The sequence below is a fragment of the Elephas maximus genome, chromosome 4, assembly GCF_024166365.1.
Source record: "Elephas maximus indicus isolate mEleMax1 chromosome 4, mEleMax1 primary haplotype, whole genome shotgun sequence".
NCBI classification, from domain to species: Eukaryota; Metazoa; Chordata; class Mammalia; order Proboscidea; family Elephantidae; genus Elephas; species Elephas maximus.
In genome coordinates, this window is record NC_064822.1 from 129,082,331 (window position 1) to 129,104,590 (window position 22,260).

Here is a 22,260-nt window from a genome sequence, read left to right on the forward strand (position 1 = left end):
AGGGCTGGCAGTTCGAATCCGCCAGGTGCTCTTTGGAAACTCTCTGGGGCAGTTCTACTCTGTCCTATAAGGTCACTAGGAGTCAGAATCGACTTAACAGCACTGGGTTTGGTTTTCTGGTTTAATCATGTCATTCCTCTGCTCCCATTTCATTGAGAACAAAATTCCAAGTCTTTTCTATGACCTACAAGTCTCTGCTGAGACCTTCCATCCATTGATCCTGTCATCTATTGGCATCCAATTATGTCTCTGAACTCATCGGTTACACTCTTGCTCTTGCTGCAGCCACAATGACCTTCTGAATGTTGTTCAAGGAAATCAGGCATCCACACCTCAGGGACTTTGAACCTGCTGTCCTTTCTGCCTAGAATGTCTTCCCAGGTATGCATGGGTCAGTCTCTTATCTCCTTCAGATTCTCCTCATATGTCACCCTCCAGTGAGGACTTCCTGGCCACTTTCTAATCAATTCCCTCGCTTTATTTTTCTCCTTAATACTTACCATTAACTAATATACTATGTATTTTACCTAGTCATCTTGTTTACTGTCTCTCTCTTCCACTAGTACATAAGTTCAATGAGGCCTGGGATTTTGTCTGTGCACAAAAGAGTGTCTGGAAAATAACTGGAATACAATTAAAATATACTGGACAAGTGAATAATATGCTTGTCACACAGCAGATTCTCAATAACTGTTTTTCTTCTCTGTTAGGTCACTACCAACATATCAGCAGCAAATGTAATGCCACTACCAGTAAAAAAAAAAAAAAAAGAATTGAATGCGTTTGCCTTATTAAAAGTAGGTTAACAGCCACAAAGAGGTATAACAACTCCATAACTCAAAATAAAAACCAAGAAAAACGTAACGACTCAGCAAACATAAAGTCAAATACTATGAAAATGAGGAACACACAATTTACAAAGAAAAACGTCTCAGCACAAAAAAGTAAGTGGAAAAATGAAATTGTCAATGACACACATAAAAAGGCATCAAAATGACAACACTAAACACATAAAAAAAAACATACTTATCTATAATTAGGCTGAACGTAAATGGACTAAATGCACCAATAAAGAGACAGAGAGTCTCAGACTGGATAAAGAAACATGATCCGTCTATATGCTGCCTACAAGAGACACACCTTAGACTTAGAGACACAAACAAACTAAAACTCAAAGGACGGAAAAAAATATATCAAGCAAACAATAAGCAAAAAAGAAGAGGAGTAGCAATATTAATTTCTGACAAAATAGACTTTAAACTTAAATCCACCACAAAGGATAAAGAAGGACACTACATAATGATAAAAGGGACAATTGACTAGGAAGATAGAACCATATTAAATATTTATGCACCCAATGACAGGGCTGCAAGATACATAAATCAAATTTTAACAGAATTGAAAAGTGAGATAGACACCTCCACAACTATAGTAGGAGACTTCAACACACCACTTTCGGAGAAGGACAGGACATCCAGTAAGAAGCTCAATAGAGACACGGAAGACCTACTTACAACAATCAACCAACTTGACCTCATTGACTTATACAGAACTCTCCACCCAACTGCTGCAAAATATACTTTTTTTTCTAGCGCACATGGAACATTCTCTAGAATAGATCACATATTAGGTCATAAAACAAACCTTTGCAGAATCCAAAACATCAAAATATTACAAAGCATCTTCTCAGACCACAAGGCAATAAAACTAGAAATCAATAACAGAAAAACTAGGGAAAAGAAATCAAATACTTGGAAAATGAACAATACCCTCCTGAAAAAAGACTGGGTTATAGAAGACACTAAGGAAATTCATAGAATGCAACAAGAATGAAAATACTTCCTATCAAAACCTCTGGGACACAGCAAAAGCCGTGCTCAGAGGCCAATTTATATCGATAAATGCACACATACAAAAAGAAGAAAGAGCCAAAATCAGAGAACTGTCCCGACAACTTGAACAAATAGAAAGTGAGCAACAAAAGAATCCATCAGGCACCAAAAGAAAACAAATAATAAAAATTAGAGCTGAACTAAATGAATTAGAGAACAGAAAAACAATTGAAAGAATTAACAAAGCCAAAAGCTGGTTCTTCGAAAAAATTAACAAAATTGATAAACCATTGGCTAGACTGACTAAAGAAATACAGGAAAGGAAACAAATAACCCGAATAAGAAACGAGAAGGGCCACATCACAACAGACCCAACTGAAATTAAAAGAATCATATCAGATTATTACGAAAAATTGTACTCTAACAAATTTGCAAACCTAGAAGAAATGGATGAATTCCTGGAAAAACACTACCTACCCAAACTAACACAATCAGAAGTAGAACAACTAGATAGACCCATAACAAAAAAAGAGATTGAAACGGCAATCAAAAAACTCCCAACAAAAAAAAACCCTGGCCCGGATGGCTTTACTGCAGAGTTCTACCAAACTTTCAGAGAAGAGTTAACACCACTACTACTAAAGGTATTTCAAAGCATAGAAAATGACGGAATACTACCTAACTCATTCTATGAAGCCACCATCTCCCTGATACCAAAACCAGGTAAAGACATTACAAAAAAAGAAAATTACAGACCTATATCCCTCATGAACATAGATGCAAAAATCCTCAACAAAATTCTAGCCAATAGAATCCAACAACATATCAAAAAATTAATCCACCATGACCAAGTGGGATTTATACCAGGTACGCAAGGCTGGTTGAATATTAGAAAACCCATTAATGTAATCCACCATATAAATAAAACAAAAGACAAAAACCACATGATCTTATCAATTGATGCAGAAAAGGCATTTGACAAAGTCCAACACTCATTTATGATAAAAACTCTCACCAAAATAGGAATTGAAGGGAAATTCATCAACATAATAAAGGGCATCTATACAAAGCCAACAGCCAACATCATTCTAAATGGAGAGAGCCTGAAAGAATTTCCCTTGAGAACGGGAACCAGACAAGGATGCCCTTTATCACCGCTCTTATTCAACATTGTGTTAGAGGTCCTAGCCAGAGCAATTAGGCTAGACAAAGAAATAAAGGGCATCCGGATTGGCAAGGAAGAAGTAAAATTATCTCTATTTGCAGATGACATGATCTTATACACAGAAAACCCTAAGGAATCCTCCAGAAAACTACTGAAACTAATAGAAGAGTTTGGCAGAGTCTCAGGTTATAAAATAAACATACAAAAATCACTTGGATTCCTCTACATCAACAAAAAGAACATCGAAGAGGAAATCACCAAATCAATACCATTCACAGTAGCCCCCAAGAAGATAAAATACTTAGGAATAAATCTTACCAAAGATGTAAAAGACCTATACAAAGAAAACTACAAAGTACTACTATAAGAAACTAAAAAGGACCTACTTAAGTGGAAAAACATACCTTGCTCATGGATAGGAAGACTTAACATAGTAAAAATGTCTATTCTACCAAAAGCCATCTATACATACAATGCACTTCTGATCCAAATTCCAATGTCATTTTTTAATGTGATGGAGAAACAAATCACCAACTTCATATGGACGGGAAAGAAGCCTCGGATAAGCAAAGCATTACTGAAAAAGAAGAAAGTGGGAGGCCTCACTCTACCTGATTTCAGAACCTATTATACAGCCACAGTAGTCAAAACAGCCTGGTACTGGTACAACAACAGGCACATAGACCAATGGAACAGAATTGAGAACCCAGATATAAATCCATCCACATATGAGCAGCTGATATTTGACAAAGGCCCAGTGTCAGTTAATTGGGGAAAAGATAGTCTTTTTAACGAATGGTGCTAGCATAACTGGATATCCATTTGCAAAAAAATGAAACAGGACCCATATCTCACACCATGCACAAAAACTAACTCCAAGTGAATCAAAGACCTAAACATAAAGACTAAAATGATAAAGATCATGGAAGAAAAAATAGGGACAACCTTAGGAGCCCTAACACAAGCCATAAACAGAATATAAAACATTACCAAAAATGACGAAGAGAAACCAGATAACCGGGAGCTCCTAAAAATCAAACACCTATGCTCATCTAAAGACTTCACCAAAAGAGTAAAAAGACCACCTACAGACTGGGAAAGAATTTTCAGCTATGACATCTCAGACCAGCACCTGATCTCTAAAATCTATATGATTCTGTCAAAACTCAACCACAAAAAGACAAACAACCCAATCAAGAAGTGAGCAAAGGATATGAACAGGCACTTCACTAAAGAAGATATTCAGGCAGCTAATAGATACATGAGAAAATGCTCTCGATCATTAGCCATTAGAGAAATGCAAATAAAAACTACGATGAGATTCCATCTCACTCCAACAAGGCTGGCATTAATCCAAAAAGCACAAAATAATAAATGTTGGAGAGGCTGCGGAGAGATTGGAACTCTTATACACTGCTGGTGGGAATGTAAAATGGTACAACCACTTTGGAAATCTATCTGGCGTTATCTTGAACAATTAGAAATAGAACTACCATACAACCCAGAAATCCCACTCCTCGGAATATACCCTAGAGAAATAAGAGCCTTCACACAAACAGATACATGCACACCCATGTTTATTGCAGCTCTGTTTACAATAGCAAAAAGCTGGAAGCAACCAAGGTGTCCATCAACGGATGAATGGATAAATAAATTGTGGTATATTCACACAATGGAATAGTACACATTGATAAAGAACAGTGACGAATCTGTGAAACATTTCATAACATGGAGGAACCTGGAAGGCATTATGCTGAGCGAAATGAGTCAGAGGCAAAAGGACAAATATTGTATAAGACCACTATTATAAGATCTTGAGAAATAGTATAAACTGAGAAGAACACATACTTTTGTGGTTACGAGGCGGGGAGGGAGGGAGGGTGGGAGAGGGTTTTTTACTGATTAATTAGTAGATAAGAACTGCTTTAGGTGAAGGGAAGGACAATACTCAATACATGGAAGGTCAGCTCAACTGGACTGGACCAAAAGCAAAGAAGTTTCCGGGATAAACTGAATGCTTCAAAGGTCAGCGGAGCAAGCGCGGGGGTTTGGGGACCATGGTTTAAGGGGACTTCTAAGTCAATTGGCAAAATAATTCTATTATGAAAACATTCTGCATCCCACTTTGAAATGTGGCGTCTGGGGTCTTAAATGCTAACAAGCGGCCATCTAAGATGCATCAATTGGTCTCAACCCACCTGGAGCAAAGGAGAATGAAGAACACCAAGGTCACACGATAACTAAGAGCCCAAGAGACAGAAAGGGCCACATGAACCAGAGACCTACAGCATCCTGAGACCAGAAGAACTAGTTGGTGCCTGGCCACAATCGATGACTGCCCTGAGAGGGAGCACAACAGAGAACCCCTGAGGGAGTAGGAGATCAGTGGGATGCAGACCCCAAATTCTCACAAAAAGACCATACTTAATGGTCTGACTGAGACTAGAGGAATCCCGGCAGTCATGGTCCCCAAACCTTCTGTTGGCCCAGGACAGAAACCATTCCCGAAGATAACTCATCAGACATGAAAGGGACTGGACAGTGGGTACGAAAGAGATGCTGATGAAGAATGAGCTATTTGTATCAGGTGGACACTTGAGACTGTGTTGGCATCTCCTGTCTGGAGGGGGGATGGGAGGATAGAGAGAGTTGGAAGCTGGCAAAATTGTCACAAAAGGAGAGACTGGAAGGGCTGACTCATTAGGGGGAGAGCAAGTGGGAGTATGGAGTAAGGTGCATATAAAGTTATATGTGACAGTTTGACTTGATTTGTAAACGTTCACTTGAAGCTCAATAAAAGTTAATAAATAAAAAAACAAAAAGTAGGTTAACAGCATCATTTTCACATATGATAGAATCTTCTAAAATATGAATCTAAAAAAAAAAAAATTCACTTACATGGGACTAAAATAGTCACTTCCTCAAGAGGGGCTGTTCTCCAAAATATAAATATTTACCTTGGTAAACTCATTCTTTGCAGTTGCTAAGCCATCCTGAGGGAACATTTTTTTCCTCTGTTGTGGCACTAGAAGCTTCACTTTAGATGGAGATACTAAAACAGCACCACCTGGAAAAATACAGACGATAACAGGCTTCAATGAAAAGAGATTATCTTGCAGAAAAAGCAGGTTAAATAAGGGCCGTGCAGCCTTCGCCTATTACCAACAGCTGGAGTGGTAAGGTCATGATGCGTCCTCTGGACTCCACCAAGTTCTCTCAGCTTTGGTGTAGGAAGCCTGCCTCCTTTTCCTGAGGATATAGAAGAAGAATCTGACCTACAAATTAAAACAACCTATTATGAAGCATTTCCTCCAGAAAATATGATCAAAAATATCCTTATGCGATTATGCACAATAAAGTATGAAACTATTAAGGCCATTTTGTTTCTGAGAAAAAATTACAATCAAATCCACAGCCAGTTAAGAGTCACTAAGTACTGGCAAGGAGACAAGTTCACTACAAGTCAGCCACAAAGCAGTAGAGAACCCTCCCGTCAGACAGGGCCTAAGTGCCATGTTAGCCGCAAAAGGTAGGAATGAATGATGAGGACGACGGACAAAAAGCACCATTATCAATGGTAGCGAGGCATTCCCCAAAGTATCTTGCATATAAATCTAAAGGAATTAGCTATTTGCAGAAATCATTTCTTTTTAATAGTACATAACATTCTTTTTCTTTTTGGTATAGCCATCAGATATTAAAAAAACTTCAGCTATTTTTCTTAAATCACACAAATCTTTCTTTCAGAAACATTTACAAATCTAGTAAATCATAATAAGAAAAGAAAAAATAAAAATAACTCTACTTCCTCCCCAGGTAGCTCAGTGTTCAAGGGTTCAGTTACCAATTGGTGACGGCTCAAATACAAGTGGATAAAATCATAAACCATATAGAAATGCTTACTTCATAACATTAAAGTAAAATCTGCTCTGTATTAGTCATAAAACCAAAGATGTAAAAATCACTATACTTAGTGATAAATCACTTATAAACCATGTACAATAATCCTTCTATATAATAAATTAAAACTCTCACACTTCGTTTATCTTGTCTGCCTCAGATTTTTCATTTACTTCCAACTTCTCCAGATCTCCCATATAAACCTGCTTGTCCCTTTCACTTTCCTCCTCCTGCTCCCCTTTTGGCTGTTTTTGTGAATCTTCAACGGTGTTATCTGCATCCCAAGCTAGACGTCTTTTAACAGGCATAGTGGGGGCACCTGATGTGCCCAATTTCTCTGTGGTAAATTTAGGGGGCTGTTCTTCCAAGACAGGTTTTTCTTCTTCTAGTTTGGTAGAAGGACATTTCTGCAAAGTCTTATGGCTTGTAGGGTCTCTGAAAAATAAAACAAGTTTCATTTTAAACTTGAATAGTTTGAGTTGTCTATTTTATACTGATTTTAGCAAGTACATCATTTCCTCCCATTGCTCACAAATACAGAGTTTTCCCACAGATATTATCCTGCCCCGTATAGTGAAGAAAGAAGTCTAATTAAGAGCTAATTTTACAGTATGAAAAATGAAACTTGTAGTCTAGAGTTTCTATTAAAATATTCCAAAGTAAAATATATTTATCTCCTCTCACTCCTACCTTCACACATGATACATTCCTGCATCTACGCTGGGAAAACTCATTGCTTATCCCCTAAACTGGCATTTACTCACATAAACTAAGATCCCATATGCCTAATTTGTTCAGTTACTCAATTAGGATTTTGTGCACAAGCTCAAGCATACTTTCAAGTCAAATAAGCTGGTGCAAATTTTATACTTTAGATAGATTCATCTTTTTGAGATATAATTGAAGAATAGATTTGGTGATAAACTTTAAATCAGATGTCACATAATCAGAATTGATGGTTACTCTGGTATACACGACTATATTAATATACTATAAGAACTACTTTATTTGCTACAAATCAACATGTTATTTCTCTTACAGTTAAATGACGTTCACTTTGAAACCCAAGACATTAGAGAATTCTCTCATAAAATCAGGGTCCAAGTTCCTTATTAGCCACAAAACCCATTAATGAATGATAAGGGATATGGACCAGTAGCCTATATTCTGCAAGGTTTTTTCCTTTCCTTTTTAAAGTAACTTTATCTCTACTATATAGTCATCTCCATTCTGTTCTTAATTATTAATAAGCAATACTACAAAATACAGCCTTTCAGATTCACATCTTGTATTATGTATATTTAAGTCCATAAAACAAGTATGTATAGCTTCATTTTTCATAGAGAATAAACTGCTATTGTTAGTTGCCATCGAGTTGATTCCAACTCATGGTGACCCCATGTGTTACAGAGTAGAACTGTTCCATAAGGTTTTCGTGACTGTAATCTTAATGGAGGCAGACCACCAGGCCTTTTCTTCCATGATACCACTTGGGTGGGTTCGAACCACCAACCTTTAGGTTAGCAGTCAAGTGCAAATCATCTGTACCACCTAGGGGCTTAGCGAATAAACAAAAAATAATGAAAATAAATTCTGGCACATTCCCATTTGACTAGAAGACAATTTCAAGTTGTCGTGTCATTTTCCTATAATTCCATGTTCTATTATAAGCTACAACATACTTTCCACAAAGAACATCTCACCCAGCAAGATCTAGAGCTCTGATGTTGCTACTAATCGTTCCCTCTGAGCTGGTGGTTGAGGAGACATCCCAACAGTTGTTGTTATCAGATAGAATCTGATTCAAATGGTCCCGAGAAAAATGTGTTCCCATGACTCGTTTCCTATAAAACTCAGCCTTCTCTCGGAGTTCTCTAACCTACGCAGGAAAGTTCAGACATCATATATTATGTAAATGCTCCTTTGCAAATATCAGCAAGTAGCATATTAAAGACACTAACTGCACAAATACAGCCAGAGACCAAGGAAAAAGAAAGACAAAAATAGCCGCATACGTTCATCTGACTATGTGCATTTTTTTAAGCAGAAATTAAAACAGTCAAGCTAAAGCACAACGCAGTTATTTTATTTTAGGCTAGCAGGCAGGGAGAAATTTGGAGTAGCTAGGAAAACTACTGACACCTACTTCTTACTCCAATTGTAATTTACATAAGTACTGTATGCATTATTGTAGTTTTTAAAAACTCAAAAGCAACCAACCTCCGCATACCACATGGCATTTAGGGAACCCTAGGGGAAGGAATACAGAAACACACTTAATGACAGGTTAATGCCATAATTGAATATTAACGGGAATCAATAAAACACCTTATTATTCTTCCTTCTAAACATACGCTAGGTTTGTCCACCACTATTCTTTTAGTATGTTTGATTCAGTAACGAAGATATCTCATTACATACCTTGAAAACCAGTTCATTTTCTTGCATGTTTGGTATGCTGTCGACGACAGGTAATCGTTATTCCTGTTTCCTCACCTCTGGAAGAGTACTGACATGCCAGAAACCCCTGGTTGTTGCTGTGTGCCTGAGTCAATTCGGACTCATGGCGACCCTGCAGGACAGAGTAGAACTGCCCCATACGGTTTCCTAGGCTGTAATCGTTATGGGAGCAGATTCCCAGGTAGTTTCAATTGCAGAACTGCTGGTGGGTTTGAACTACCCATCTTTTGGGTGGCAGCCGAGTGCTTGGAAACCCCTTGACTAGCTTAATTTCCTGGCTTCATACACAGCTGCTACTACTACAGAAGCCCCCATCAAGATGGTTATAAGACTTCTTTCTCAAAATTTCTCAATACTTTCTTGGAATCAGCAAAACCTGAACTTCTTAAAAATGTACTGTTTAATTAAAAATAATACCCCAACTCAAGGCCAAGATGGGGAGAGTGCTGACACACTGCAGGGCTGGCAACCAATGTCACAAAACAATATGTGTATTAATTGTTTAATGAGAAACTAAATTTGCTCTGTAAACTTTCACCTAAAGCACAATAAAAAAAATAAGTAATACCCCACAAAATAATAACTGCGATGTATGTTTAACCAAGTGACAGGATTGTTTTAAGTGTTCTAATGAATTTTAAGGTGACCTGAATCCCCTAATATGCAAATAAATATTTTCATATGAAAAGGAGTCTGTATTTGAACACTTTCATTTTATACATCATACTGCCACCTGCTGGCTTCACTAAATACAACTCCACCATTTCAAAAAAAAGTTGAACTTTACCCTTAAGGTTGTTTTTAAACAATCTTAATTCTTAGAAAATGCTGTATTTTCTATCTAGAGATGAAACAGGAGCACTAAAAGGATTTCTGGATGCTATCTGCTAGAACTGCTTTTCTTTCACTTAAAGGAAAATAATGAAGCCCGGCTTTGCGAAAGCAATTGGAGAAACAGCCTCAGCTCTGTAACGAGACACTATCGAATGGAAAAGGATGATAGCGCTGCACCTCTAGGGAACTGGCCAGGTACAAAGCAAACAGCACCTGCCGTGACATAAGAAGCCCCATAAGCCCGCAGAGTCCCGTTGGTCCAATGAACCACACCCGAAGACATTCCTAAAGGACAATTCGAAATATTATTTTCTTCACTGTCAAAAACTTTCTAATTCTGTCAACTCCTACACTTTAAACTACCTGCAGTAGTGTTGCATTTAACAGGTAACAGCTGAGACCCACTGACTGAGTCGAACTGCTAGCCAGAGAAGCGTGAATACATATGAGAACCTGGTTATGCAGGGCCTTCATATAGTCCAGATTTTATTTCTAGTAAGTCCCCTCCATGTCTCAAATGATTCACGGCCACTCCATCACCTACAAAATACAATCTGCATGCCTCAGCATTGCTGCCTCCTCTGTTCTCAAAGCTCTTCATGCATATCCCCAGTACTACAGTACTTATTTCACTCTACTGGAATTCATTGCTCATGTTATTCTACCCCATTAATCTATGAAATTGTTGAGGTAAGGGTGAGCATAGCATTGGAGTATTGATTCCAATACAAGTCCTGAGCATGGACTTGGCTCTAGGCCTGTGCTATACGGCTAGCGAGCCGAAGATGAGCAAGAAAATGCCTGCACTCCAAGCACTCACAGTCTAGTAGAGGAGACAGGCCTGTATATAAATTATAATATTGGTGTGGTCTACGCTATACAAAACAAATGAGATATAAATTAAAGGAGTGGCTCAAAAGGGGCGTGATCAGCTCTGCATGTATGTTGTGAGCACAAGGAGCGGCACAGGAAGGCTGCATTCTGACCCGGTGAAAGGAGCTTACCGTTTGATCAAAGGTGATGAACAAGCATCCCCTCCACTTACACAGTGATCTAGTTTGATTTCAAAATCGTATCTAGAAAGGAGGCTGGATAACTTACAGGCATTTCATAAAAACTTTAGTTTATTCAGTTCTATTTGTCACTTGACATTTAAACTAAATTCTTTAAATTTACTTTATCAGCAATCTTTATTAATAATCTTAGTACTAATGTTATAATGTGTTACAAGTACATTATTTTGAACTTCTATAATCCTAAACTAAGATGAAAAATTAGTAAATTGACATTTCTCAAATAAGGTATTCTACCAGAAAAAGGAAAAAAAATGATGGTGTGAACTCCATTATTAAGAACAAACCCAACAGTCAACCCACCAAAACCAAACCCACTACCTTCGAGTCAATTCCAACTCAGAGTGACCCCATAGGACAGAGTAGAACTGCCCCATAGGGTTTCCAAGGCTGTAAATCTTTGTGGAAGCAGACTGCCACCATCTTTCTCCTGTGGAGCAGCTGGTGGGTTTGAACCACTGACCTCTTGGTTAGCAGCCAAGCACTTTAACCACTGCACCACCAGGGCTCCTTAGCCAACAACCAGACTCACTAAAAAGGACAGAAGACCGTTTTCAACTGAAAACACACACACACACTCCCAACCCTTTCAGAGCCAAGCAATGCCATCCAATTATATGATATAAACACTTAAGTAGAACATATTCATTACTGAATTTATTTTCCCAAATTAAGAATGCAACTAAATCACTTAAAATTTATATGCAGAAAGTCCAAACTCAGAAAAATCACAACTTTTTTCCCCAAAAAAATCATCCTTCAAAAATGAAGTTGCCTTATATCTGAGCTCTTAGAATGTCTCTCAAATTACAGGATGTCTTTCAAACGTGGGACTTTATCCTGAAACAAATTCCTAATTATGGAAGACACATTAAAATAAAATTACCTCAACCAATGTAATGTGGATGATTAAAAGATTGCCTAACAATCAAGTAAAAAAAAGAACTTAACATAGACGTAGTGGTTTTTCTAGGTATAAAACCAAAGAAACCAAACCTATTGCCATCAAGTTGACTCTGACTCACAGGGATGGTGTAGGACAGAGAACTGCCCCACAGGGTTTCCAAGACTGTAGTCTTTACAGAAGCACACTGCCACATCCTTCTCCTGTGGAGCAGCTGTTAGGTTCTAACCACTGACCTTTAGGTTAGCAGACGAGCTCTTAACCACTATGCCACCAGGGCTCTTTTCTAGGTATAAACAAAAAAACAAACCCATTGCCATCAAGTCAATTTCAACCCATAGCGACCTATAAGGTTGCTATGAGTTTCTTTATAACTGCCAGTTATTATTAAAAACAATCCTTCCAAATGGTCATATCAAGAAGATGACAAATATACAACCACCGGACAAATAAAAACAACCACTCTAATGTTACATGTCCACTGTGTCAACCTTCAACACAATGACCAACACAGTGGCTACAACAATGGGCTCAAGCAAAACAGCAATTTTGATGGCACAGGACCCGGCGGTGTTTCATTCCGTTGTACATAGGGTCCCTATGAGCTGGAACTGACTTGACAGCACCTGACAACAACAACAACGTTATATGAAAGAGTACTTGGGATTTAGGATAAAATACCCAGTGACTAAACTATAAATAGGGACCCTAGTGATGTAAATGGTTAAGCGTTCAACTGATGACCCAAAAGTTGGCCCTGTGAACCCACCCAGTGGCACTGCCTGAGAAAAGACCTGGCGATCTGCTTACATAAAGATTACAGCTAAAAAAGCCATATGAGGAAGTTTTACTCTGTCACATGGAATGGCTATGAGTAGGAAATGACTTGACGGTACCTAACAACAACAACAAACTATAAACAAATCAAAAAAGCATAATATCTCAAACAACATAGAAGGAAATGATATAAAGAGCAGAAAACCGTAACATGACTCAAAGAGTGTGTTAATATTCTAGTAATAACAAAGTCACTGATACCAAAAGTGCATTTGAAGGGTTTGGTAATACTCCTTCAAAAAACGTTTGGAGTGGGAAAAAGCTGTATTTGTCAATTAACCTTTACTTTATACGTGATTCTAATTGTGCCTAAGTTACTAAATGAAATATAAAAGCATACATCTCTATCCCTAAAAATGTATATATGCAAAGCGATTGAAGTTGGAAAGTGGATTAAAGCCCTTTTTTATAGGGTTCTTATTTGGAAAATGAGAGAGTACCTAATATTCAGGTACCTTATCATCAGCCACATATACAGTAAGTATCTTCCAGTAAAAAAAAAAAAAAAAATCTATGATTTAAGTAAAACATGGTCCATACTAAATGTCTATAACTTGGTCAACTAAAGCTGTTATCAACATCATTGATCACTGACTTCTGAAAGATTCTTATTCTTTTCTAACTCTAATTTACTGTTTGAATTATTTTGCCCAAAGACGTTACGGCAAACTATACCATTAATTTAAATATTTACAACCACCAATAACAATCTGGAAACCCTGGTGGCATAGTGGTTAAGAGCTACAGCTGCTAACCAAATTGTTGGCAATGCAAACCCACCAGGCATTCCTTAGAAACCCTATGGGGCACTTCTACTCTGTCCTACAGGGTCGCTATGAGTAGGAATCAACTTGACAGAGGTTTTTTTTTTTTTAAATAGCAATTAATAAGCCAAAAAAGGTCACTTTATCAAGTTATCAAAATAGGAACTCTTGAGAAGATAGAACTTAAAAACAACAAAAATGTTCTCTTCCATCAGCGCAGGTAAGGAATTTCACCTTATCATGACTTCAGATGTAACAATCCTTTCAATCCATTAAATGTTTAGATCTGAACCATAAAAACCAACTCATCTTAAAAGAAGTTCCCAGAGACTGAGATAATCTTTCCAAAACAAGGGGCTTCTCATGAACCCAGCATAGTGAAATGCCTAAACTTGACAGGCCAATGTTTGACACCTTCTTCTTGGCCACACTAGGCCTTTGCAGCCACTGCATCCTCCTTTTGCTCCTGGCTTTTCCCTCACTCTGTATTGGACTTCCAACTCAGAACTCCTCACCAAGGTCTGGAACAGTCATAAACTGCCTTAGAGTTTAGCAGGCTTGATTCCTTTCTTCCATCATGGGGGCTCTTCATGCTCATATTTTTAACTTGATTTCACCAGGGTGAATATGTGGATTTTGCCCCAGGTAACATCTGGGACAGTTCTGAGCTTCATCTTTTACTCTGCCTATGCTGCCTCAGAACCTTGCTTAAGTAGAGAAGTAGAGAGCACCAAGAGCAGCCATGGTGGAAGGAATCAAGTAACCTCCCAAAATAACGTGGCAGACAGGAGTTGCCAAGGCATGTATCTGGGAATCACCAGCTCAGAGCCTGCAGCTCAAAGAGTCAGAACCTTGCCCCTGAGCTGATTACACCTAATTGTTGGCCACGATGGTAAGTGTTATGTGCCCTCCAATGGATTCTGACTCATAGCGACCCTATAGGACAGGGTTGAAATGTCCCATAGGGCTTCCAAGGCTGTAGTCTTTACAGAAGCAGACTGCCACATCTTTCAAAAGCGGCTGGTGGGTTCAAAGCGCTGACCTTTCGGTTAGCAGCCAAGCATCTAACTACTGCACCACCAGGGGTCCTTATGATGCTAAGTACACAGCTATAAAAATTTATTCTCCACCCGATCTCTCTCTTTACAATGACATGGAGGGGTAGGAGGGAGCAGGGAGGGTAGAAATGTTTACTAATATCTTAAGGTCTAATCTACACTAAAATGTTTTACTCTAGCTTGTTCACAAATTCACGCAGAGAACTGTTAAGATACGGTTTTAAAGATGCTGGTTATACAATAACCAAAAAGGTCCACTGTCACCCTTTGCCTCTAAGATGCTAGTACTAAACTCTAGGCTCACCACGCCGCCCACCCCCTACCCCAGGTTCTCCAAAACCTTTCTTTAGCTCCCCAGCACTTCTCCCAGGTGTCAGGGGATTCCAGCACTACAACTGAAACTTCTGACAGCACCACCACCCTTTCCTTTTGCTTACAGGCTGTAAGGCTACATGTGGACAAATCATTTAATCCTGAAAACTCACTAATCTTGACCATTATTACGAAATGAAGCTCATTGTGAATTAAACCGTTCTGCAGGCTGAAAGAAAATATGGGCTTACTGAGCTTAAAAATACTCACCTGATCTGGCATGTTTTCCTTCACACGAGTCCAAGCCCCAGCTTTATATAGATACTGAGCTGGGCTCAGATACTTTGCTCTATATTCAGAATTCACCTTCCTAATAGAAATGAAATGAGAGTTAATATTCTGCCATGTACATCATCTAAATACTACGATGCGTTTCTTATAAAATACATACCCAAGCCTCTGATGACTCCAAGGAGTAAGCTTCTTTTTAGGCTGGTTTAAGTCTTTCAATGCCATCTCTCCTTCTGATTTTAAAGGATCATCCTTTTTATTACACTAAAATGGAAATAATTTAAACTTAAATTACACTGCAAATACATTGAGCTTAAAATTATACTTAAATTATGATTAAAACCAAACTTAAATTACAGTTACATTACCTCATTAAAATGAAAAAATACATATATTATAAAGTTAGACTTGCTTAAGATACATTATACATCAAAGCGAAAACAAATACATTGTAAAGTTAGACCTGAATACTACATTACATTTGTTTTTAGGAGTAAGATTTAACTATGAAAGAAAAATCACAAGAAATCAACAACCAAGGATTGAAACAAGTACAAGCAGTTCCCGAGTTAAGAACCTCTGACTTACTACATACACAACCTATAGTTAAGAACCAACCCCCGTAAAGCCTATTACACACATAATGGTTTGTAATCAAATGTCAACTTCAGGGGAAGCTTTATGCCCAGCAGCACCAGACCTGCCCCCGCCTCCAGCCAGCCCCCTACTCCCTGGCCTGGCTTGCCACCCTCCTCCCCTCCCAGCCTCCTTTGCTCATCCCACCCTTCCACCCCCGACCCTCAAGCCCTCAGTCCTGTACCCCAACCTTCAGCTCCCTCCCCTCCACCCTACTGCTCCTTGGAGGGGGGCCGACACTTCATCCCAACAGCCCTGTGCCTTAGGTGGCGGCAGCTCCAGGCATTTGAAGGGACCCTGCAGTCAGGGTCTCGGGGCTCACTGGGCCCAAAGAGTGGTCTGTGGCGGCCCACTGTCTTCACTGTGTTTGTTTCCCATCCTTTCACTAGGCCAGGAAAGGAGAGAAGGAAAGGGTAGGGCTGCTGCTGCTGCAGGAGAGATGAACCCCAAGGCGCTGGAGGCGCTGGGGTGTTAGTGTTTCCTTGACGGTTTTTATGCATAGAGACGCACTACACTATATATTATATACTAAGACAAACATTTGACTGACATTAGATACAAACCATACCTAACTGTTCTGACTTACATACAAAGTAGATTTAAAGACAGACTTAGGAACGGAACTCGTACATAATCCGGGGAATGCCTGTATATCTGATTAGTTGTTTTGAAGTGTAACTCAGGATATAGTTTCATTTTCTAAGAATAAAGATTTTAGATCCTTGACTAGGAAAAAAAATTAACAAATAAACATATAAACAAATAAGTCTGATGTTATTACCTATTAAACAGTAGTCTTACATTTGCCCTTAGTATTCTAAAGTCACATTTAAGTGTATTACAAGAATTAAATGTAAAGTCTCAATGAGTAAGTTACCACGGTGCTTAGTGAATAAGTTAACAACTCTTTTATTCTCCTCAAGGATGGCACAAATGCAAAAAAAAAAGCATATATATATATACACACACACACACACACACACACACAATATATATATACATTTGGAAATCATTTTACTTTTAGTCATACACTACCTATTTTTAGGACTCATAAAGTGTCAGATATCAACATTCCAGGAGATTCAAAAACAGCATTTTTACCCCATTTACCTATAATTTACAATGATTTTAGCCGGACACTGCACATTAAATGCCTATAATTTCATACAGGAGCAGGTACTGAGGTAAACCATGTGAATTATACGGGCTATAATTTAGCATGCTAAAACTTTAGTTTAAAATACATGTGCGCATTTGTGTGTATTTATTGTCCATTATTTAATTTAAAGTATTGTTTCTATCACTATTGGTACCCCTGGAGCTCACATTAGTGGAAGGCCAATCATTTGACACTTCCATAGAAGAGTCAACAGCTGCACAGCTAGGCATTCACCACACAGTATTATATTTAACTGTTTACTTACCTGTCTCCCCACTAGCCCAAGAGCTGCTTGGGGCTTAATATGTTTGTTATTCTTTTATTCTCAGTACCTACCCAGTGCCTGGCTCCTAGTAGGTGCTCAATGTACATTTGATATCTGAAGAACAAACAATTATCTGGCTAAAAATAAACCTCAAGTAGTAGCAAGTGAAAAAAAAAAACACGGTGAGTCTAAAATCCAAAGGATTTTGTTTTGTTTAAGGTTAAGAGTAGACAAGTACCTTCTTTTCAGGAGATATAGTTTCGAGATTTCCATTCTCTTTCAAATCATTTCTTAACTTTGGTTCTTTCACTGGAGATAAGCCCTTGAAATTTCTTTTGTATTCAGTTTCATGGATGACTGAGTTACCTTTGAATTGTGGAACAAATTTGCTTTTATTGTGCAAAACCTTAAAACAAAAATTACTTTAGTTTAGTTTATTTTGGTGTTGTTGATTAAATATACAGAATTTAGATCTTTAAAAAAACTCTATAAAGGTGAATTGTAGAATGCAAAACAAGCAAAATTATATGATCATAATTTCATTTCATATGTCTAATTAACATCCAAAGGTAAATTTTCTATATTCCTTACTATGTTTTGAATAACAGTTATTGTAATAAAAATAATGCTTAACCCAATATAAATAATGGATACTTGAGTTTGATCTTTTCTCCTCAAAGTTCCCCACTTTTCCATCTATCAGTCTGAAATAATGAATGATTAAAACATGCATATTTTAAGAATATGAACATGGACGTTAACTATGATACGGGCATTAGTAATCAGGAGATTGCTGTTAAAACTGCCTTTACAAGGCAACTCTGTTGTCAACTCTACAGATTTTTTTTTTCTGCAACAACAGAAAATTCTTAACATTCTGAATATGATACACTCAGTTATATGCTGCATTTTAGGTTTTTTTGAGGCAAGGGAAAAAATCAGGTAATTACTATGTTTGTATTTTTAAATGCTTCCTTTTATACTTAATATTTCACAATTATGGTTTCCATTTTATTGGTACACTACCATTGTTCACAAGGAAAGCAAACTGAAAAGACATGGAGATCAAATAAGGTTTTTTGTTGCTTTATAATGCTGAATAGCTCATCTTCACACAGACCAAATCCAAACAATACATCTTTTTTGGTACAGTATAACCTCAAAGACTTTCCTACCAAAGATTTTTGTGGCTCTTTAAATATTAATATAAGACATCCTTTCAGAACACAGGTGTTTGATAAAATAGAACTGAACAATTCCTTTAGAGGTCCCTCCATCAATAAGCATTAAAAGCTTCTGTCACAGAGCTTCAGTCTTCAAGACTGAAACTGATACGCTTTGAACAACAAAGAACATTTGCTTCTAAAGAAATTCTTTGAAACTCACTAATGAAAGCAGTAAAATTAGTAGTGAAGACATTAGTAATGATTTGTTTTATATGGCACTTCTGGTCTTATAAAAATAACAATTCTACATAATGCTTTTGCTGATATATATTAAAGTTTCCAATAAGGCTCTGATTTGAATCAGCCCTAGCTGAAAGATCAAATACTTAACAAAAACTGAATAAACACAATTTTTAAGTCCTAAGTAATTTTTTAGGTATACTTCCTATGCAAGAACATCTGTTAGCAAGCAAAAGAAGTGTTGGTCCTATTCACTAGGTTGATATGGGTACATATCACTTTATTTTATCATAAGTTCCTACAATGTTATAAAAATTTGGACTTCTTTTTTTATATATATATACACAATGAATAGCAAGCAAGCCCCCCCCAAAAAAAAGCTTCCAAAATTTCTAGGATCACTAGTGTTATTACCTTAGCACAAGACAGCTAATGTTATTGTATGCTAAATCTAATTATCCTCTCAAGTCCTTATGGGCGCATAGAGTATACAAGTGAATGTGAGATACGGAAGAAATTCAAAGCGAGAGTGCATGAAAGTGCATCTGTTTGTTTCAAAAACAAAGACCAGGAGAAAGAAAAGGCTAAATCATCATGGGCCTCTGGGGATAGGCTAAGGGGGTATTTCCTCCCCAAGCCTGGGTGTACGGCTAGGAATACAAATAGCCTAAGAGCTGTATAGAGGAAGATACTACTAAACTAAACTAAACTACAGAGTTAAAAATAACGGTAGTCAGGTACTAAAATGGTACAAACTCGTATCACTTTAGTTATCACTATAGGTTTTGAATTTTGTGTAGTTAAACTGACAATTCCCATTACTGTACATCTGAACTCAAGGACAAAATTATGTACCTGGTATTACCTTAAACATACTTTGTATTTATTAAAATAAATATTGAAAACATTTATGCCTTTCTTAGAAGACAGAACACATGCAATATACCAGTCAACTAAACAAAACACTTTAGAATAAAATCAATTTAACACATTTTTAGATGAATAAAAAAATCTTATAGCATGCAAAAACTTACCAAGCCCCCAAGTTTTCATTACCCTGTCTCACCTTCAGTGTATGTGATGGGTCTGGTAATAATGATTATCAGTAGCCTAGGACAGTGTAACATCACTACTATAAATCAAAAGTAAAAGGAAATTTCAACAAAACGCTTTTACTTTTCTAGAACCTACCTCTAGATCTACTTAAATGTCTAATTTCTTGCAGTTCGTAGTTTTGTGTTAACCTGCATCACTATATCAAATGATGATACTCCAAAATGTGTTATATCCATTAAACTACCTGATTGGCAAAAACCGGAGCTGTTTCTTTAGGAGTCTTCCAAACAAACTGCCTTTGATATTCAGAATTTCTCAAGGCATTATGAGAAGGAACAGCAGTCAACCCAGCTTTCTTTCGTAGAAGTCTATCCAACTGTTGGAAAAAAAAAATCCCACTCGAAGGCATTAAAAATTTCTATTCAAACTTTTTTCAACTTACAAATAATCTCCCTTATAAACTTTCCAACTATTTAAAATTCCTTTCTTAATATTGTCAAGGAATCATTATGCATCCCAGATAAAGATACTTCTCTCAATCCCATGCTACCAATTATTCACAATTAAATCTATTACCGAGAAACCATAGCACCTTGCCTTATCCACCCATCACTTCTGCGGGCACTCCTTTCTCAAAAAGGCATGGTTTCTCCAACACTCCTAAATGCCTGTCTGGGGTTTCAGCCAGCAGCGGACATGAATGGGGACAAAGCAGTGGAATGAAGAAGAGATATGGAAGGCAATGAGTTCCCTGCACTGGACCCTGAAGCCTCTGCTTATGTGCTCACAGGTACGTTCCGCAGGCCAGCTGTGACATGAGAGCAGAATTACAAGATCTTTGACACATGGCCAGAACTCTCCTTCCTTTTGCATCTTATCAACTGAGATTCTGTCTGTTTTCCTGCTGGCACATGATAAGAAATTGAAAAGAGCCTAGGTAGAAGTCAGCTCACCACTTCTGCCAGAAGTAACGGCTGGCACCCCACCCCCCGCCCCTGCCTCAACTTGATCTCTCCCTTAGGACTCAGGTACTGATATATGATGAATAGAATGCAGAGGCAGGCTGTCCACTGAATGAAGGGATATCTTAGTATACCAAAAAAAAAAAAAAAAAACCCAAACCCATTGCCATCGAGTCGATCCTAACACCATACGGTTTCCAAGGACCAGCTGGTGAATTTGAACTGCTGACCTTTTGACTAGCAGCCACCCTCTTAATCACTGTGCCACTAGGGCTCCATATCTTGGTATACCCAATATAAAATAGTATTAGCAATAGAACTAATTCACAATAATTAGTGTGAACAACCTCTTCACAACTATTCTATAGACATTAAGAAAAAAAACGAAAAAAATTTTAAGCACAAAATCCAATACTGAAATGATGATGAATCCTACAAAAAATTCTGTGTATTTAGTGAATATGCGTACCCCACTATCTGCTTTTTCTGAAAGAAGCTTGGTAGAGTGTTCCAGTTCCACGTTTTCGTTAACTGGTGTATGGTTTGCTTTTACATCCTCATTATTTTCCACAAGGTCTATGGTCCCTTCAGCTCTGGAGTCCGCAGAGTGAGATCTGGTTCTCTTGGGAAGTCTGGAAACTTCCAGTGCGAGAACTTCTTCTTGGTTAACATCTTCTTTTTGTTCTGTCTCTTGCAATATTGGAGCTTCAGGTTCTGCTGACACAACCACGTTGTTCTCAGAGTTAGATCCCTTCCACTCAAGAGATTCTGAAATCTGTGGGTCACGGTAAGGGACTCTTCTCTTTGAAATAAAACTTGGTTCTTTCGTAATTCCTATAAAACACAATATATAAAAACACCAGCTACAAAGCACAAAGTTACAAAGATAATCTTTAATTGCACCTACAAGAGAAGAAATTGAACTTAAAATTCAATTGATCCATGTAAAATATCCTCCAGGTTACAGTATAAATATATATAGAGAGAGATTTTCTATACAAAGTCTTTAATTTTACCTTAAAGAAGTGCTAAAAGTTTAAAAAACTGCAGTCACAACGTTTGTGGTATCTTAACACAAGCCACTAGAAATCACAACGTGAGGGACCTGGCAAGCCAGGCAGTACACGTTGTCTCAGTTTCTAATTACTTCTCTGTGCTACTTAATAGAACAATGGGCCCTGGTACTGTCAAAATTTGGAACTTCTCACAAAGCTGTTCTTATGCAGGGTAGACAAGAAGAGAAGGGATGAGATGTCATTATGTTGGATCTTAGTTCTACATAAGCCTTGATTTACTGAGAATCAAAAAAAATGAACCCTTTTACCAAGAGCTAAGATAACAATTTC

At 37.7% G+C, this 22,260-nt stretch overlaps 1 protein-coding gene across 6 annotated transcripts in view; it reads right to left on the reverse strand.

Moving 5' to 3' along the window:
* The window catches only part of MDM1 (Mdm1 nuclear protein), a 40,360-nt gene that overhangs the window by 12,815 nt on the left and 5,285 nt on the right, over window positions 1–22,260 (reverse strand). For 4 of the 6 annotated variants that reach the window (XM_049883810.1, XM_049883814.1, XM_049883813.1 and 1 more), the window contains exons 3-12: window positions 21,384–21,748; window positions 20,197–20,328; window positions 17,729–17,896; window positions 15,591–15,694; window positions 15,410–15,509; window positions 9,118–9,147; window positions 8,601–8,776; window positions 7,033–7,332; window positions 6,160–6,272; window positions 5,955–6,064 (exon numbers count right to left, since the gene is read on the reverse strand). In XM_049883810.1, coding sequence (XP_049739767.1) covers window positions 5,955–6,064; window positions 6,160–6,272; window positions 7,033–7,332; window positions 8,601–8,776; window positions 9,118–9,147; window positions 15,410–15,509; window positions 15,591–15,694; window positions 17,729–17,896; window positions 20,197–20,328; window positions 21,384–21,748 — 1,598 coding nt within the window. Of the gene's footprint in view, window positions 1–5,954; window positions 6,065–6,159; window positions 6,273–7,032; window positions 7,333–8,600; window positions 8,777–9,117; window positions 9,148–15,409; window positions 15,510–15,590; window positions 15,695–17,728; window positions 17,897–20,196; window positions 20,329–21,383; window positions 21,749–21,926; window positions 22,209–22,260 lie in introns of those variants that run through there. The other 2 variants (XM_049883811.1, XM_049883815.1) reach the window with 2 other exon arrangements.